A 19664-nucleotide genomic window follows, 5' to 3' on the forward strand; every position below is an offset into this window, starting at 1 on the left:
TGGCCGCTACATTGGCGCACAAGTGCACATGTAGATTAAATTTAAGCAAAATAACTGTCAGTACCCTACTATGGTCTCTGGTCTATGATGATGCTTTTAGTTTTTGGTTACATTCTCATTGTTTTCTGTTGCTATTTCCTTGTGTATTGTTGACTTCTATATGTGTTTTGTAGCAGTCTGTTAGTTTTCATAGGTAGGCCTGATACTACTACAACCCAACTTGTTGAAGAGGTTTGAATACAATTTTCAATATGGCCGCCACACCAGACTGTATGATGCAGTGGAATAACTTGTCTTGTACTGTACATGTTGTTGCAGGGTCTGGGCCTGATGATAACAGTAGCCATGCCAGTATTTGACTCCAGAGAATCCACGGTACGTAACAATTCTCTCCGTCGCTACTGTGTGTACCATATTCAACGTAATAAGTGCACAGGGCGCTCTCAAAATTAGAAATAAAGGGCTCTTATTAGAATATTATTTTGGTGAAAAAAGTTGAAAGATAAATTTCATGGTTTATGTTGACAACCTGAAATGTTTGAATACGACAGATATTTTTTTCCAGAATTTAATTGCCCATAATTAAGGGTGCATATAACACACGAGTGTGTATTATACGCAAATAAATAAGTCTTTTGTACATTGATCAATCGGAAGGGGTGCTTATTGGGATTGTTCACTAGCCAATATATTGGCAACTATCGCTTATTAGAGCGGGGCGCTTATTACGTTGAATGGGGTAATATCAATTTCTCTTAGGGAACAACCGTTTTAATAAATAGTCTTTAAATAAAAATGTGAGGTAGTCCTTGATAGAATATCCTGTTTGTGTCAAACATCTGTCATACTGAGGTTAGCGACCTCTTGTTAACCTGCCTGGGTCAAACATTCCTTCGGTGGTTTGATTCCCTGGCTGCATCATACCCAAATATGTTAAAAGATGGTGCTTGTTGTTTCCCTGCCTGGCACTCGGCATTGAGGGGATAAAACAAGGACTAGACAGCTCTGAGTTAGTTTACCGAGTGGGGTATCCACGTTAAACTGCAGCATGATATGTCTGTGGGCTAGCAATATAAAACTGGCATTCATTCAGACTAGTACAAGCAGCCACACACATGCATGCATGTGTAATAAACTTGAAAGCAATGTTAAACCCCAGTTCACCTCACCATCCTTAAACTCATGTGTCAAGATGTTAAACCCCTGTTCATCTCACCATCCTTAAACTCATGTGTCAAGATGGTAAAACCCAGTTTACCTCACCATCCTTAAACTCAAGTGTCAAGATGTTAAACCCCAGTTCACTTCACCTTCCTTTAACTCATGTGTCAAGATGTTAAACTCCAGTTCATCTCACCATCCTTTAACTCATGTGTCAAGATGTTAAACCTCGATTCACCTCACCATCCTTAAACTCATGTGTCAAGATGTTAAACTCCAGTTCATCTCACTGTCCTTTAACTCATGTGTCAAGATGTTAAACCTCAGTTCACCTCACCATCCTTAAACTCATGTGTCAAGATGTTAAACTCCATTTCACCTCACCATCCTTAAACTCATGTGTCAAGATGTTAAACTCCAGTTCATCTCACCGTCCTTTAACTCATATGTCAAGACCTTTAATCCCATTTAACCTCACCATCCTTAAACTCATCCGTCAAGACAGTGTGACATGCATGTAACATTCTGACAGGAGCTTTCAGTGATTCTGTTTTCAGGAGATATGCTTCTGTTTCAGGGGGAGGATGAGGAGAGACCGGATGGGAACCTCCTTGGTGTCGCTGGCACCGATGTCCGCACATTCGAGCTAAAAAAATATATTCCATTACACAAAGTGAGGGTTCTTCACCAATAAGTTGCAAATGTGGTTTCAGAATAAAAAGAATGATTTTGAAAGTTTTTTGTAAGTTCTACACCAAATATAAGAAATATGTTTAGTGCTTTATTAAATTGTTCAAATTTGGTGGTAGAAGTTTGGTTTTATAAGTCAGACTGAATTATTTGCGAAGACTGCATTTTAAGTAACACACCTTAAAATTTTTGTCATAGCCATAACATATTTTGATTCAAATGTGTACACATAGAGTTTAAGAATTGGCACAATCAGATTTCAATTTATACTGGATATTTTCTGAAGATGTATTTGTGTTTACAATGCAGTTGCATGTTTTTGACCCTACCTTCAAAAAACACTAACGCACACTACAAAAAGAAACATCTTGAAAGGCATTTTAAACACTCAGACATATCTTATAACAGACCGCCTCCGTGGTCTAGTGGTAGAGCATCCGCCCGGAGATCAGGTTCGATCACCAGCTGCGTCATACCAAAAGACTTTAATAGATGGTACTTGTTGTTACCCTGCCTGGCATGCGGCATTAAGGGGCTAAAACAAGAACTGGTTGTCTTGGAGTCAGTAATACTGTGTCTGAGTGGGGTATTCATGTTAAACTGCGGCTTGGTATCTCAGTGGGCTAGCACTATAAATCGGCTTCAGTACGGACTAGTACAAGCAGCCACACACACACACACACACACACACACACACACACACACACACGCACACACATGCACACACATCACTATATAAGTGCAATAATCTTGGACGCAACGTTAAACCCATTTTCACCTCACCTCTTAAAACAGCTCGACCATGGGTCATGATGATCGTATGACTGGGCATTTCAGCAGATTTTATGGATGCTTCAGACAATTACACTTCTTTATATTCCATCCACCATTTTACGAAGCAGCAACATATGTTTTGAACACAACATGCAAGCCCCAACGCTCATGTCCGATATTATTCCTTGATAAATGCATTACTGGATTTGTTCATTACAGCTTGGAGTCAATGGATATGCCTTTGCCATCACAAACCATGGCTATATCATCTTCCATCCAGACTTCAGACCTCTGGTAAGACCACAGACCCTTATGTTGTTAAGGCAACAGGGCGTTGTGATAATACGTTTTGTATTTGCAGGTACATGTAGTATGATCACAAGTAACTGAAACAATGTCGGAATCATTTTTTGTATTGGGGGTTGAGCTCCCCTCCTCGATAATATTATGGTGCCGTGTCATTCATCATACCGCGGCATTTGTGATTACCGGGAGTTCACACGGGACCCCCATCCTAACGGCTGTCTATTAATGCAAATCAGTAGCCAGGAAGACCTGGCTTCATGAACAATTTCAAATTCCTAAGAATGTTTCGTCTACTGTAAGTAAGGATTTACAAATACGTTGATACTTACTTCTGGCATCTTTTTAATATTGTCTTACCCCCATCTATCGATGGACTAGTATATAACCCGCAGTTTCCCAAGTAAACTTTCTCTTTCGACCTGAGCTAGATTGTCTGCATATTCGTGACCAGAATGTCTTAGGAGATGGCAAGGGCCATTACGTTCTTAACTAGTGGCCTAATGATAAATACATACTGTTGTCATTAAAAGAGTGCTTTTTATATATTTATTGATAACTTTTAACATTTTTTCAACTTTTTTGAACAAATTATTGTCATTCAATTTTTTAACAAAAATCTTAAAATATCTTTTCAGATATTTTGTTGATGGTTTTTACAACTATATTTTTCTTACTTTTTGGTAAATATGTATTGAATACCTATATTTTATTACACATACAGAATTTTACTTGCTCATGGGTTTCACCAAGATGATGATTGTCTTGGATCTTCATCACTTTGGGCCCTCTTTCAATATTGAGCTGTCGTGATTTGATATAACTGAAACACTGTTCAAAGCAGTGTTAAACTAAACTCACTCCCCTGTATTTGCCAGTAGTGATGGTCCAGTTTTCTCAGAGTATATTTCCACCACCATGGTCTAGTGGACAGGGTGACCCATGAAGATCCGGGGTAGAACAGTTCTTCAGCAACCCATGCTTGTCGTAAAAGGCGATTATGGTTGTATTGAGAGGCATTTAATGGGATCGGGGGGTCAGGCTCGCTGACTTGGTTGATGCATGTCATCGTATCCCAATTGCATGGATTGATGCTCATGATGTCAATCGCTGGATCCAGACACGTTTTTTACAGACCTCGGTCATATAGCTGGAATATTGCTGAGTGTGGCATTAAACAACAAACAAACAAACAAACAAAATTGATGACTGCGAGGTCAGAAATATACTGGCATGTTATTCAAAAAGGGTGTTAAACCCTACTCACATCCAACTAACTACAAGGTGTTGCTATGTACACTGAGCCATGATGTTCCAGCCTGTTGTCATTGTTTGTCTGTTGCAGTATCGGAGGGAGATTGGTTCCAGTGAGATGTTCCTCAAACCCAATTACAACAGTGTTGACATGACTGAGGTGGAACTGGCAGACAATGCCTCCAGTATTCAAGAGGTGAGTTGACTTGACAGAGGTGGAACTGGCAGACAATGCCTCCAGTATTCAAGAGGTGAGTTGACATGACTGAGGTGGAACTGGCAGACAATGCCTCCAGTATTCAAGAGGTGAGTTGACGTGACTGAGGTGGAACTGGCAGACAATGCCTCCAGTATTCAAGAGGTGAGTCGACTTGACTGAGGTCGAACTGGCAGACAATGCCTCCAGTATTCAAGAGGTGAGTTGACGTGACTGAGGTGGAACTGGCAGACAATGCCTCCAGTATTCAAGAGGTGAGTTGACTTGACTGATGTGGAACTGGCAGACAATGCCTCCATTGTACAGTATCAGTCAATGTCACAAGTAATTGGGTATACTAACCATCATGGAGTATTTGCATTCATCTAGCTTATATGTTGATGATTACAAATGCACACCTCCTTTTTTTTCAAGAGTTTAATGTTTATGTGATATCATTTGAAGTATATGTGATATCATTTGATGCTTATGTGATATCACTTGAAGTATATGTGATATCATATGATATTTATGTGATATCATTTGAAGTATATGTGATATCATTTGAAGTTTATGTGATATCATTTGATATTTATGTGATATCATTTGAAGTTGATGTAATATCAGTTGACATTTATGTGATATCATTTGAAGTTTATGTGATATGTGACGTTTATGTGATATCATTTCAGCTCCGCCAGGGAATGTTGGATCACAACTATGCCAGTATGGAGATACTGGTGACAGAGCATGATGACATGGTAAGATGATGTGTACAAAGTGTGTGCAGTATCGTATATACATTGTACACCTGGGAACATGTTGTGTTTCACCTGTCTCTATTTAACATGGATCTCGGTATGCCATGAATATCTACATATGACATTGGGATGCAGATGAAGATCAGGGGGAACACCATATGTGCACCTAATGTCTTGGGGAGGGTGCATCCTGCCTTTTTCAAAATCATGGATCCAGCCCTGTCAATAATATAAGGGTAACGCTATTTTTCAGGGCATTATCATTTGCAGAAGCCTGAGGACTTCCATTAACTGCCCGACGAAGGAGCGCAGTTGAAAAGACTGAGGGTTTCTGCAAATGATAATGCCATGAAAAATAACGTTACCGTTATTATAGCTAAAATGGATGGAATTTGTTATCAAATAAAAAGAAACAACAATGTCGGTTTTCAGACATTTACTGCTATCAACACGAATGTCACTGACCCACTTTTACAAATATGGAAACGTCATAGGACAAACCAGATGACGTCACTATTGAACGTGACGTCACCTATCCCTATCCTATGACGTCACCTAACAACGGGTGTGATAATGGCCCGTCATCAAGAAATATGAGGGCATTATCAAGTTACAGTGGCCTGCTCATTTTTTATAACGTGGGCGGTTTAATGATAATTCTATCCATTTTAGCTATAATGACCCATAGACATCAAATAGCGTCTCTCCCTTTTGTTGCTGGCCATTGAATGAGTGAGTTGGGGTTAACACCACTTTTACCGGTTTTACATTACATCACGGTGTGTCAGCTTCATGCGGGAGGGAAGTCCGAAGTGATGTAAGTCACAGACATTTAGCAATTTGGTGAAACCCATGAGCTCACATGTATTGGGCTGACAAACCTAGAAACATAATCGGGCCTACCTGGGATTCGAACCCACAATCAAGGGACACAACTCTGTACAACGCCTTCAACAACTGTGTCCTTTCTGGCCATAGACCAAGGGTCCAGAAAACCCTTTTTTACTGTTATGCTGGAATAAGCTGGGCCCTTTAAATCATTTCTATACCATATATTGAAAAAGCACAAACTAAATTTGTTACCACTGTAGAAGGATTTTCTTTTTTCTATTTCAGAAACGTTACAGAAAGAGGACAAATCTATATTACTTTGATAAAGTGTCAGAAATTTTCAGGTAAGGGATGAAAATATATTGCTTATATTTTGCTTTTTTATATTTGTATAATAAAGTAGTACCAGTTAAGGAGATCAGGAAAAAACTAAAAATGTTACAGTTGTTGTTGTTGTTTGTTTGGTGTTTAATGCTGAGCTCAGCAATATTCCAGCTATATGACGACGATTTGTAAATAAACGAGTCTCGAACAGACAGTCCAGTGATAGACATCATGAGCACCAATCTACACAATTGTGATACGATGCATCAACCAAGTCAGCAAGCCTGACCACCCGATCCCGTTAGTCGCCTCTTACGACAAGCATAGTCACTGTTACAGACATAGGAAAACAAGATCCACGCTATAAGGATGTGTGATGACTGCATCCTATCGCCTTGTTCTGATTGCAATGTAAGGAATGCGATCACACAAAAGCTCTATTGGCCTGCTGAAATCCTGTATTGGCATGCTCAAATCCTGTATTGGCCCCCTCAAATCCTGTATTGGCCTGCTCAAATCCTGTATTGGCGCTCTCAAATCCTGTATTGGCCTGCTAAAATCCTGTATTGGCCTGTTCAAATCATGTATTGGCCCTCTCAGATCCTGTATTGGCCCTCTCAGATCCTGTATTGGCCTGTTCAAATCATGTATTGGCCTTCTCAGATCCTGTATTGGCCCTCTCAAATGCTGTATTGGCCTGCTCAAATCCTGTATTGGCCCTCTCAGATCCTGTATTGGCCCTCTCAAATGCTGTATTGGCCCTCTCAAATGCTGTATTGGCCTGCTCAAATCCTGTATTGGCCCTCTCAGATCCTGTATTGGCCCTCTCAGATCCTGTATTTGCCGTCTCAGATCCTGTATTGGCCTTCTCAGATCCTGTATTTGCCTTCTCAGATCTTGTATTGGCCCTCTCAAATCCTGTAGTGGTCGGTTCAGATCCTGTAGTGGCCCTCTCAAATCCTCTTTTGGCCCTCTCAGATCCAGTATTGGTCCTCTCAAATCCTCTTTTGCCCAGCAAAGCCGTATTGGCCTGCTCAAAGCCTTATTGTCCTGCTCAAATCAAGTATTGGCCTGCTCAAATCCTGTATTGGCCTGCTCAAATCAAGTATTAGCCTGCTTAATATGTAGTGGCCCTATGGTGCTTTTTGTATGATGTGTGCTGATATGAGAGTGTTACGGACAGTTGTTTTATAATTAATATGTTGTCCAAGGCTGTCAGTTCATAGTGTCAAGACATGACACTCCTTTGCTGTTTAATGCATAAGTACAATGTGTGACTTTTTGCTGTTGCAGCCTTGCTTTAGTAATACCCAAAGGATATGGAGAAATAAGACTTCGGCCCCAGTACAATCTTCTCCATACTCGTGAGTGATTTATGGTCTGAACATATAAGTTTCTTCAGCTTCATAACTTAACAATGTCTTTTCACTGTTTTCATGCTCTGCAATGAACTTTACATCTTGAAGGCCTTTCCTGAAAAGGTCTTCCAACATTTTGGGTACTTTTATGATCTATTTTGGATGCATTCTGATAACAAACAGTAATTTTTGTGAGCTAAACCCTAAGTTGACATTATTATTGTCTGTATAATGCTGTTAAATGCAACAAAACAAATAAATATATTATTAGGATGTTAAAGTGACTGATGATGAAGTTTGTACTGTCAGAGGCTGAAGCTGAGTACCTGAATAACGAGACTCTGCTGCTAGCCCCCTGGTGAGTCATTAGTATTTTTTGTGGGGACCAGTTATAAACATGTACAAGGAGTTGATTATTCTTTTTTAAAGTTCGGAATCTACACTCTTTGAAAGGGAAAGTAACATTTAGAGGATGAGGGATGAGGAACAGGAGAGTGTATACCCCCATCCCTTCCTCCACCCCTCCCTCCCTTCCTCCACCCCTCCCTCCCTCCTCCTCCTCCTCCTGCTGCTGCTGCTGCTGCGGAGGTTTGAGGACGTCTGCCATGTTTTGAGGGAACAGGAGCAACATTAGTCTTTGAAAGAGTCATGGAGTCAAACCACTCACAATGTATCCGGCTTTCATGTCTATGGAGGCTGTTCATTACAACACTTGTGATTGGATGACAAAGACATCAAACCACTGGGTGGAGGGTGGGAGGGATTGTTCGAATATGTCGCAGCCATGATGTTTGGATGTAAAATAATTTGCTTTAGAACAATGATTTGGCCATTTAGTGATGTTTCATAAATTAGTAGATGAAAGATTTACCAAGTGGTTTGAGAAGATGGTGGCTGTTAATGACAATCCTGTATATGCTTGTGCTGCTCATGGAATTGATGTTGAAAATATTGAAATATTGTGTCCAGGATTTTCTGCAAGAATGCAACCTCGGGTCAGATGCAGACGTTGAGGAAGTACCAGCTCCAAGATATTGTCAATGGAACAGCAACGCATCAACTAAAATGTAAGTGCACAATCACACAAGAATGCATCAATTTCACTATATGAGCACAACCACACGAGAATGCATCATTTTCACTATACCAGCACAACCACACAAGAATGCATCAATTTCACTACAGGTGCACAACCACACAAGAATGCATCAATTTCACTATACAAGCACAACCACACAAGAATGCATCATTTTCACTATACCAGCACAACCACACAAGAATGCATCATTTTCACTACAGGTGCACAACCACACAAGAATGCATCATTTTCACTATAGGTGCACAACCACACAAGAATGCATCATTTTCACTATACCAGCACAACCACACAAGAATGCATCATTTTCACTACAGGTGCACAACCACACAAGAATGCATCATTTTCACTATAGGTGCACAACCACACAAGAATGCATCATTTTCACTATAGGTGCACTACCACAAAGGAACGCATCAACTAAATTGTAAGTGCACAACCACACAAGAATGCATCAATTTCACTATATGAGCACAACCACACAAGAATGCATCATTTTCACTATAGGTGCACAACCACAAAGGAATGCATCAACTAAAATGTAAGTGCACAACCACACAAGAATGCATCATCTTCACTATAGGTGCACAACCACAAAGGAACGCAACAACTAAAATGTATTAAAAGTGCACAAGCCACATGGGAACTAGCCATTTGTCAGGCCACACAGTGAGTGAGTGAGTTACAATTTTAAGTCACATCAGCAATATTTCAGCCATATCGTGACTAGGCCACATAGTGTAACCAGATCCCCGCTATCTGGCTCGTATGACAGGCTTAGGGTGCTGGGAATTCATTCTGCCCAGAATCCCCCTGGGTAGTGCCATGTGTTTGTGTCAAGATTGTAAACATTTCATGCACCGCCACTGGCCAAGATCAAAACAGTCCAAAGTAAAGGTACGAGTATAATATGTGTCGGATGCAATAAGTGTAACATTGCTGCTTACTAAAATCCTATTCAGGATAACAGAATACAGTTGTCCAAAGTGTGCTGCAAGTTGCTGTGCAGGATTGGCCCCCTAAGGCATGCCATTATCCTATGGTCCTGGGTTTGAATCCCAGATTGACCCTGATCATGATCAATTGTGTCAGCACCAAACCTAGGTTCAGCCAAGTGGTACACATGCAAGACCAGCATCATTTTGGCTTTCCTCCTACATTAAGGTGACATGCTGAGACATGACTGAAATACTGTTCAAAGCCAATTCACTCACTCACTAAAACACTGTTTTCTTACCTGACTCACTGACTCCCACTTGTCTGCAGGTGACCCTGATCTAGTGAGACTGTTGGTGTATGACGCAATCCAGACTTACAACTATACAAAGATCTGGGAGGGGCAGAAGGACTACCTCGGGCGGGGCAGACTCAGACCTGGATCTAACATCAAGTAAGTAACTAGATCTTATGTCAAGTGAGTAGAACAGATCTGGATCTTATGTCAAGTGAGTAGAACAGATCTGGATCTTATGTCAAGTGAGTAGAACAGATCTGGATCTTATGTCAAGTACGTAGAACAGAACTGGATCTTATATCAAGTAAGTAGAACAGATCTGGATCTTATGTCAAGTTCGTAGAACAGAACTGGATCTTATGTCAAGTAAGTAGAACAGATCTGGATCTTATGTCAAGTACGTAGAACAGAACTGGATCTTATGTCAAGTAAGTAGAACAGATCTGGATCTTATGTCAAGTGAGTAGAACAGAAATGGATCTTATGTCAAGTATGTAGAACAGAAATGGATCTTATGTCAAGTAAGTAGAAGAGATCTGGATCTTATGTCAAGTAAGTAGAACAGATATGAATTAATCATCAAGTGAGTAGAACAGAACTGGATCTTATGTCAAGTGAGTAGAACAGATCTGGATCTTATGTCAAGTGAGTACAACAGATCTGGATCTTATGTCAAGTAAGTAGAACAGACCTGGATCTAGTTGTTCATAACTATCAGCGCAAATTACTGTAAAGTGTGGGCTTCCGTTGTCTATTGCTAATCACCCATCAGCACCAATCATCTGTTGGCTCCCATTGTTAGTTTCCACCTTTCGTTATCTTATTTAATTTTGTTGTTCTAACATGCACATATATATGCTCTCTGCCTCATGGCATTCATTCACCTGATGAAGGGGTAAGCATATACTCCGAAACGTTGTGTTCGTCATAATAAAGATCTTGATGCCCATAAATTCTCTTTCTTATGTGTATCACTTCTAAATGCCTTTCAAAGACTATGAAAACTTTGAAAAACTTTTTAACTCATTATTTCAATTCGGTTTTCCAGAAAAGATTACCGCTCATGCTATGGTATAGCAGACCAGAAAGATATGAAAAAATGCTACACAAAAGTGCATGCAAAGTAAGTATATGAATCCTACATAGAATGTCATTAAATATCATGACACAGACACAGTCTACATGAGCAGATAGTGACTAGACGCAGGGAAATGCCAAAATAGAATTTGAATTTGAACAGCCAGCTGCCAAGAGGAGATAACTCTCGTACACAGTGTTCATTACTGATATAGAGAATGCAAGTGATTACCTTAAAACATGAATCATATGTGTTTCAAGGTGTTAAATCAAAGGAAAGGATTCGGATGATTCTTATATGGAAAGCAGATACAATTTCTGCCAATGTAAAAACATGTATGCATAAATGCAAAATGTCCTCATGGCTTTGACAGTAGTAACTGGCTGGTGAGGGTACTTGCACAGCTGAATAGAGTAACCTGCCCCTGATTGTTAAGTCACCATGACCTTCATACCTTTTATATTTCAACTGTTTTTTCAGATATGGAATTGACTTTATCTTCATTGGTACTAGTGTCGGGTTGACTCGCTTCTTGCAGGTGGAAGAAGCAGAAAACTTAACAGAATTGTAAGTGGAACAATGCTGAGATGACATTAAGTAGAATTGTTGAGAATGTCCTTAAACAGAACAATACTGAGATGTCATTTAGCTGAACAATACAGAGATGTCATTTACTAGAACAATGCTGAGAATTCATTCAGCAGAACAATACGGAGATGTCATTTAGCAGAACAATATGGAGCTGTCATTTAGCAGAACGATACTGAGAATTCATTAAGCAGAACAATACGGAGATGTCATTAAGTAGAACAAAGCTGAGATATATGTTGTATATATTTCCAGTGATTTTGCTTCATCAAGTACCAAGACTATAGGGGAACCCTACTACAAGCGAGCTGTCAGTGGCTGGCAAGATGGCTACAACTATACCTTTGCTCTCAGGAAATCAGGTAATCAGAGGCGTCCTCCCATACTTTAGTGAGTGAATATAGTTCACTGCCGACAGAAGCCTGTAAAGGACTGACTGGGACAGACAAACAGGTGGCTGATAGCATGAGTCACAAATCAAGCATATGAGGTGACATTATCAAGTGAGTGAGTATTGTTTAATGTCGCTTTTAGCAATATTCCAGCAATATCACACCAGAGGACTCCAGAAATGGACTTCACACATTGTACCCATGTTGGGTATCGCACCCGGGTCTTCGGCTTGACGAGCGAATGCTTTAACCACTAGGCTACCCGACCGCCTGACATAATCAAGATGACACATTGTAACCGTCCAATCCTAGTTTAGTAGTGTCAGATCAGCTGAAGTACAATGCAATGACCAACAAGATGATAAAGCGTAACTGTCAAATACTAGTTTAGTTGTGTCAGATCAGCTGAAGTACAATGCAATGATCAACAAGATGACAAAGCGTAACTGTCAAATACTAGTTTAGTTGTGTCAGATCAGCTGAAGTACAATGCAATGATCAACAAGATGACAAAGCGTAACTGTCAAATACTAGTTTAGTTGTGTCAGATCAGCTGAAGTACAATGCAATGATCAACAAGATGACAAAGCGTAACTGTCAAATACTAGTTTAGGCCCTAAGTAAGTCAGATTTACCAAGTGACACACTTGTCACAAAAACCTTTTCAAATATTTTTGTTTGTTGTTTAGGGATGTTCCCAATGCAGTCCACCACTGTTATCATGTCATCACCAGAGGTGTTGAAGCGCGGTGGAAAGGAAGCTGTTGCTGCCGTTGTGGGATTCCAGATGAAGCACTATAAGTTCTCAGAGATGTTTCACAACATAACAACAGAGTGTCCATCTGGCAGCTGTGACTTCACATGTAACGACACAGAGGTAGGTAGCTGATTACGTCTGATTTCATTGTCAGTAGCTGATTACAAATGTGATTTCAAAACTAAATTCTGACTGAAACAGATCATCTCCTGGACATGTCATTTTTTAAAATCAAGATTCTTTCCAAACAAGGGAAAATGTTTGGCTTTTTATCATCTGCGATTTGAGCAGTCTGCCAAAATCCTGGCTAAATGTAAACAACCTTGACTCCTCACCATCTGTTATGGCACTATGCAATAAAGACTCTTTCTTTGCAAGACGAAGAAGTTGTCTAAATAAGAAGACACAAGGCTACTTTGGCTGAAGCAGCAGATTCTTGCCATATTGTTTCTCCAAGGCTTTGATCCTGCTACACACGGAGTATTGACTTGAAGGTCATCTCTTTGGTTCAATGGTGGCTTAGCAAATTCTTGTCATATTGTTTCTCCAAGGCTTTGATCCGTTACACCAAGAGTCCTTTGGCTTTTAGGTCATCTCTCTGGTTCAATGGTGGCTAGGCAGATTCTTGTCATATTGTTTCTCCAAGGCTTTGATCCTTTGATTTTGATAATAGAAATAAGGGCAATAAAGTATGAAACACATTTTGGGGGTGTCGATTGCGCTGGTAGACATCATCTTTCTCTACTTCAGTGGTAGCAGGGCAGATTCTTGTCATATTGTTTCGCTCTGGCTTTGATCCTTCTAGACCAGGAGTCATTTGCCCTGATGGTCATCTCTCTGGTTTGATTGTTTCCTTTCTGTTTGAAATGATAAAGAATGATATAGAGTAAGTAGTAGTCAGTGGATTAACGTGAAGATTCAATATGAATCATTGTTTGAGGTTTGGCATACAAAAAAATGATTTTTCGAGGATACAGATCCCATCTGCCATCTGCAACCTTCATAGAATTTGAATCTGTTCTGTACTGACATGTCATAATGTTTGTTGCCAGTATTTGAACTGCTACCTCCTAGACCACAGTGGCTTTGTAATGGCATCCAATAACAAGGATGGAAATGATGTAAGTATGATAAGTTAAATAGTCATTGTTTGTTTGTTGTTAAACGCTACACTCTGCAATATTCCAGCTAAATGATGATGTTCAGTAAATGATCAAGTCTGGTCCAAACAATCTAGTGATTGACATCACAAGTATCGATCTAAACAATTGGGATACAATGACATGCATCAACTAAGTCAGTGAGCTGACCACCCATCCCATTAGTCACCTCTTACGACAAGCATGGCTTGGTGAAGACCAGTTCTAACTCGGATCTTCATGGGGAAATATCTGTAGTGATAAAAGAGTAGGAGTTAACATTGTTTCCTTAAACTTTGGGACTTTTAGACAGAAAGATTAGTATGGCCATTGATAAAACCTGATCAAGGTTGAATTTAATTAAATTAAATTAAGAGATAAACATTAATTGTTTTCAGATATACAGGTGTTAATGAACATGTGATGTCAAAGAATTTCAGTTGGAGCCAGCAGTATTAGCTAGAAGTTTAAAAATGCAACAATGTATAGACAATGAAATCACTAAATGTATGTGTAATTTCTGTAGTATTATGTTCATAAACAAACAGCTGTGAAAGGAAATCACATCACTTTTGAATGGATTGGTGTCATTGATGTTGAATGTGTCTTTATTTTACAGACAGGGAAATTTTTCGGGATGGTGGACAACTCTTTATTAGAAGAATTAATTCGAGAAAATATTTATAACACGTAAGTTGTTCCGTTCTTTTATTTATGGAAACTTTGAATATTTTAGTGATTGTGGTAAGGGGAACATCATCTGCACAACATATCTCCATGATGTTTGTACATTGATTGTATACGGCTGCATTGCATGAACATATTGGTTATACATTCTTCATTGACTTGTTTGTCTTCAGAGCCAACATCACTGACTATCAAGGGATGTGTAAAATATATGCCAGTGACCAAGAGAGCGCTGCACCATTGCTAACAAATGTAAGTCAGTTTATGTATATGAGTGACATCGTTTGTCAGAAGCAAGCAATTTGACAACTGAGTGAGTGAGTTGGATTCAAGTTATATCTTGGCGTCTCAGCTTAATGTGTGAGGTAAGCCTGAAGTGATGTAGGTCTCGGACGTTTACCACTTCAGTGAAACCCATGAGCACGGGTATGGTGCTGACAAACCTAGAAACAAAATCAGTCGAACCGGGATTCGAACCCACAATCATAGGTTTCTGGCGTGCCCAAGGGACACAACTCTGCACAGTGAATCGCGGCACCTTAGACGACTGGACCACCGGTGCCCCCCATTGTTATAAGAAATATGGCAGTTAAATTTGTAAATTAGGTCATAACGAAGCTCATTGTGAGTGGCCAGGTTGAATTGAGACAGGTCTCAGTCATTTATCACTTTGGTGAAACCCACAAGCACGGTTATGATGCTGACAGACCTGGAAACATAATTGGAGCGAACCGGGATTCAAACCCACAGTTTTCTGGTGTGCCCAAGGGATGCAACTCTGCATGGCGAATTACTTTAACTGGGCTTCCTACTTTAAGATTATATTTGAAATGAAATGATTGGAAATATGTTTTCTAAGTATGCTCTAAATCCTTTGGTTCATGTGTCCATTGTCTGTTACCTCAAAACTGTGTATTGAATATATCTTTTTATTTTTCAGCCACTGTCAAAAATATTTAGTTGGTTAATGTGGACTATTGCGGAAAGTGTTATGTAAGTATGTGTAATATACACAGCCCCCTCTTTGATGTTTAATGTTTGGGTGCTGCCAATATTTGCTAGAGAGTTCAGTAAAAATAGCAATTTAGTGATAACCTCTGACATACAAGTTACTGATGCAGTTATTTCCTGTTGAGGAAATTCTTTCTTGTTTAAATGTCTAAAAAGAGACTGGTGAGTTTGAAAAACAAAGAATATAATTAGTCTGGCCTAATAATGGCGCCACTTTACCAAAAAGGGTCAGACTTTTCATTTGTGATGTCAAACCAGGTCCTTTGCACAAGCACATAGCTCACTACTAGACTTACCCCAAGAATAAATGTAGGATTCTTAACTAAAATGGGTAAATCTGGAAAAAAGGGTTATGTTTTTCAAAACTGGGATTTTCAGAAGATTTTTCTTACCTTCAGAGGTATTTTAAAATTATATTTGAATATTGCATTCAATGCAGTTATATGAAAGTCTCTCCCTCTTAGATGGCCCTGCTATCAGTGAAATACAAGTCACCTAAAAAAGCCTTGATATTAGTTATGACTATAAGAACATGAATTGCAAATTAGGAATTATTACAGTAGAACACAGATATAACGAACACGGATATAACAAACACGGATATAACAAACACATATATAACGAACACAGATGTAACGAACATGCATATAACGAACATGGATAGAGCGAACAAAAGGATACAACGGACTGTTAAAAAATCCCCGATTTATCTCCTATATATATTATCACATAACATTTACGTATATAAAGAACTCTCTACAGTGAACTAATGTATATAGCAAACTGATATCTGATCACCAACAAGCCCAAATACCACTAATTAGTGACATGTATGGCGAACTGAGAAATCAAGTGTCAAGTGTCACTGACAATTGGCTGTACGCAATCAGTGGCGAATCAACACAATCACTGGTTACGATTCATCCTTGTTAAACTTGCATTATGTTAATCTTACCTGTCCATGTAATTGGACTAATCTCGTCTTTAAAACAAACATTGCTAAGTCAACTCATCAATTACATTGTTCCATACGTAATCCTGCAATAGCAATCACCTTTTTACCACAGTGCTATGCTTATGGTTTTTATAATTTTAAATGTATATAGTGAAAGCTGTAACTAGAATAACATGATATTGGAACATATTATTATGATAAAGTAATAATTTCAATACAATTTCTTCCGAGTATTGCAGTAAACATTTTTGAAAAATGTTTTGAAGTTGTATCATTGGGTACTTTTTAATTGAATCCTGGTACATGCAGAAGGACACGTGTATAAACGTGTTTGTGTCTTGTGTTTTGTTTAGCTAAGATGGTGGACATTTCGAGCGAAAACAAAAATCAACATATATAACAAACTGATTTCTACTGTCCCTTGTAGTTCGTTATATCCAGCCATGTTATACTCAGATTCCAATTTGGGTATTTTTAGTAACATTTGTTGCAGACTTGGTCCAGGTTTGGGCCTCAGAGCAGGTGTACATCAGTCCCTGAAACCACCAATATCCGTCATACTTTTTGTACCACTACTCATATATAAGCTTATACTAGCATAGATACGTGAAGATCGGGGGTAGAATAGGTCTTCAGCAAACCATGCTCGCCGTAAAAGGTGACTATGCTTGTCGTAAGAGGCGACTAACAAGATCGAGTGGTCAGGCTTGCTGACTTGGTTGATGCATGCCTCATATCCCAAATGTGTGGATCGATGCTCATGATGTCAATCACTGGATTGTCTGTTCCAGACTCGATTATTTACAGACCGCCATCATATAGCTGTAATATTGCTGAGTGCGGCGTTAAACAACAAATAAACAAACAAATATACTTAATCATTGGTTAATGTCCAGTTTGTACTTAGGCCTTAACACTGTGTGGTCATCATAAAGTCTTGACCAATGATCTCTTTGCCATATTCGTGTGGGGATTCCATGTTTAAACGTACCTTGCAACTTATGCTTGTTGTGTACTGAGCTAAAAAAGTTAGGGATTATGAATATTTTGGGGGATATTTTTTATAGTGAAGACTGAGCACACAATTCATAATAAATATCCCCCAAAATATTCATGATCCCTAACTTCTTTTGTTCAGTATACAAGGCACCTTGGTAGATGGGTTGGTCTGGCTTGGTCACCTGGTTGTTATTTAGTCAATGCACTCAGACAGTGTAGATTGTTGCTCATAATATCAATCACTGGTTTGTCCTGACTCAATTATTTACAGGCCACTGTCACAGAGCTCTTTTATTGCCAAGTGCAGCGTTAAACAACAAACGAAATATCTTATTGCAATATTGTTTGAAAGGTTGTTACACTTCATGAACTTATTAAAAACTGTAAAATGCCACATTTCATAAATCAAATTTGATATTGCTGTACACATTACTTGAAAGGCCTTTACGCAGGGACCGCCTCTGTTACTTAGTGGTAAAGCGTCCGCCCAGAGAGTGGAAGGTCCGGGCTTCGATCCCCAGGCCGCGTTATACCAAATGATGTTAAAGATGGTACTTGTTGTTACCCTGTCAACACTCGGCATTAGGGGCTAAAACTAGGACTGGTCGGCTTGGAGTCAGTATACTGTGTCTGAGTGGGGTATTCATGTTAAACTGTGGCATGGTATCTCAGTGTGCTAGCACTATAAATCAGCATCAGTCTGGACGAGTACAAGCAGCCACACACACATGTGCATGCACATCGCTATAGAAGTGCAATAATCTTGGAAGCAAGGTAAAACCCCATCTCACCCCACCTTTACACAGCCTGGACAAAGCCAACTCTTGTTAAATGCCTAAGTATTGCTTGAAAGGATTTGTCATCTACAACACATCCTCCTTCACCACTTATATATCTCTTTTTGTTTCAGATTTTTGTCCGAGTGGAGTTTTTATAGTCTGTTGAATAGTGTTAATTACGTCAGAGGTATGTGGGATGTCTTTTTATCATTTTCAGACTATAATCTGCAGAATTTCCATTGCTACCAATACTGCATGATAGGTCATTCACAACTATACTACTCAAAAAAGTTAAGGATCCCCAGATTCTTTCATATCGTTATATTCAATCTGTCATGGCATGAGTGAGTGAGTGAGTGAGTGAGTTAAAATTTAATGTCGCATCAGCATTATGTCAGCCATATAGCGACGAGACCAATTAATATATTTACGATTAAGTAATTTATACAAAGTTATATTTTAAAACAATTTATGAAACATATTTGAGCATACTATAGTCATGGCATGACAGAATAACTAACATTAAATAAGATATGCTTTATTGCCTGTAGGGGAATCTTTTTTACATCAGAGTGTCACAAATGTTACACAAGACATGATACAAGGAGGTACACATTTAAAGCATAGATGTAACATGGAACATGATACGAATCAAGTGCTGTAGATATTGGATTAAAAGGTTGAAAACACTAAGAGTTAACATTTGTTTAAAAGTGATTGCTAACCGGAATAAAAGAGGTCCTGGATCGTTTGGATTTAACTTTCGGAAATAGATATCTCTGTCCAGATTGTTAACAGAATAACAAGAGTTTAAAAGTGAGATGGATCTTCTAAAATATGTGAGGCTTTGTCAACAGTATTCTTTTTGTATAAAACAGCAAGGTTGCACATTCACTTCTTGCAATCTTGCCTCCTAATCTTACAATTTATTTCAGTCTAGACACTATAGTTACATGAAAGAATCAAGTGATCCTTAACCTATTTAAGTAGTATATATTACTTTATATGACCCTGTGTTGTCTGTGGTTTATCTTTGTGACAAATGTGAAAACTTTGTACAATGGATTGTTATAAGTGTGAGTGAGTGAGTGAGTTGGGTTTAACGCCGCCGCGACGTGTCAGCTCAATGTGGGAGGAAAGCTTGAAGTGATGTAGGTCTCGCACGTTTACCACTTCAGTGAAACCCATGAGCACGGGTATGGTGCTGACAAACCTAGAAACATAATCGGTTGAACTGGGATTCAAACCCACAATCATAGGTTTCTGGCGTGCCCAAGGGACACAACTCTGCACAGTG

The 19664-nt window shown here is 39.2% G+C and overlaps 1 protein-coding gene across 1 annotated transcript in view; it reads left to right on the forward strand.

The window, feature by feature from the left end:
* LOC139446420 (voltage-dependent calcium channel subunit alpha-2/delta-3-like) overlaps positions 1-19664 on the forward strand; it is a 312880-nt gene that overhangs the window by 279602 nt on the left and 13614 nt on the right. Inside the window, exons 14-32 of the mRNA XM_071227746.1 lie at positions 319-375; positions 1739-1834; positions 2845-2919; positions 4274-4378; positions 5071-5139; positions 6256-6314; positions 7588-7658; positions 7962-8010; positions 8622-8719; positions 10015-10138; positions 11031-11105; positions 11541-11627; positions 11904-12010; positions 12730-12917; positions 13850-13918; positions 14556-14626; positions 14797-14875; positions 15564-15616; positions 18499-18554. Coding sequence (XP_071083847.1) covers positions 319-375; positions 1739-1834; positions 2845-2919; positions 4274-4378; positions 5071-5139; positions 6256-6314; positions 7588-7658; positions 7962-8010; positions 8622-8719; positions 10015-10138; positions 11031-11105; positions 11541-11627; positions 11904-12010; positions 12730-12917; positions 13850-13918; positions 14556-14626; positions 14797-14875; positions 15564-15616; positions 18499-18554 — 1588 coding nt within the window. The remainder of the gene's footprint in view (positions 1-318; positions 376-1738; positions 1835-2844; positions 2920-4273; positions 4379-5070; positions 5140-6255; positions 6315-7587; positions 7659-7961; positions 8011-8621; positions 8720-10014; positions 10139-11030; positions 11106-11540; positions 11628-11903; positions 12011-12729; positions 12918-13849; positions 13919-14555; positions 14627-14796; positions 14876-15563; positions 15617-18498; positions 18555-19664) is intronic.

This window comes from Haliotis cracherodii, unplaced genomic scaffold (assembly GCF_022045235.1).
Source record: "Haliotis cracherodii isolate W230 unplaced genomic scaffold, xgHalCrac1.p SCAF_6, whole genome shotgun sequence".
NCBI lineage: Eukaryota > Metazoa > Mollusca > Gastropoda > Lepetellida > Haliotidae > Haliotis > Haliotis cracherodii.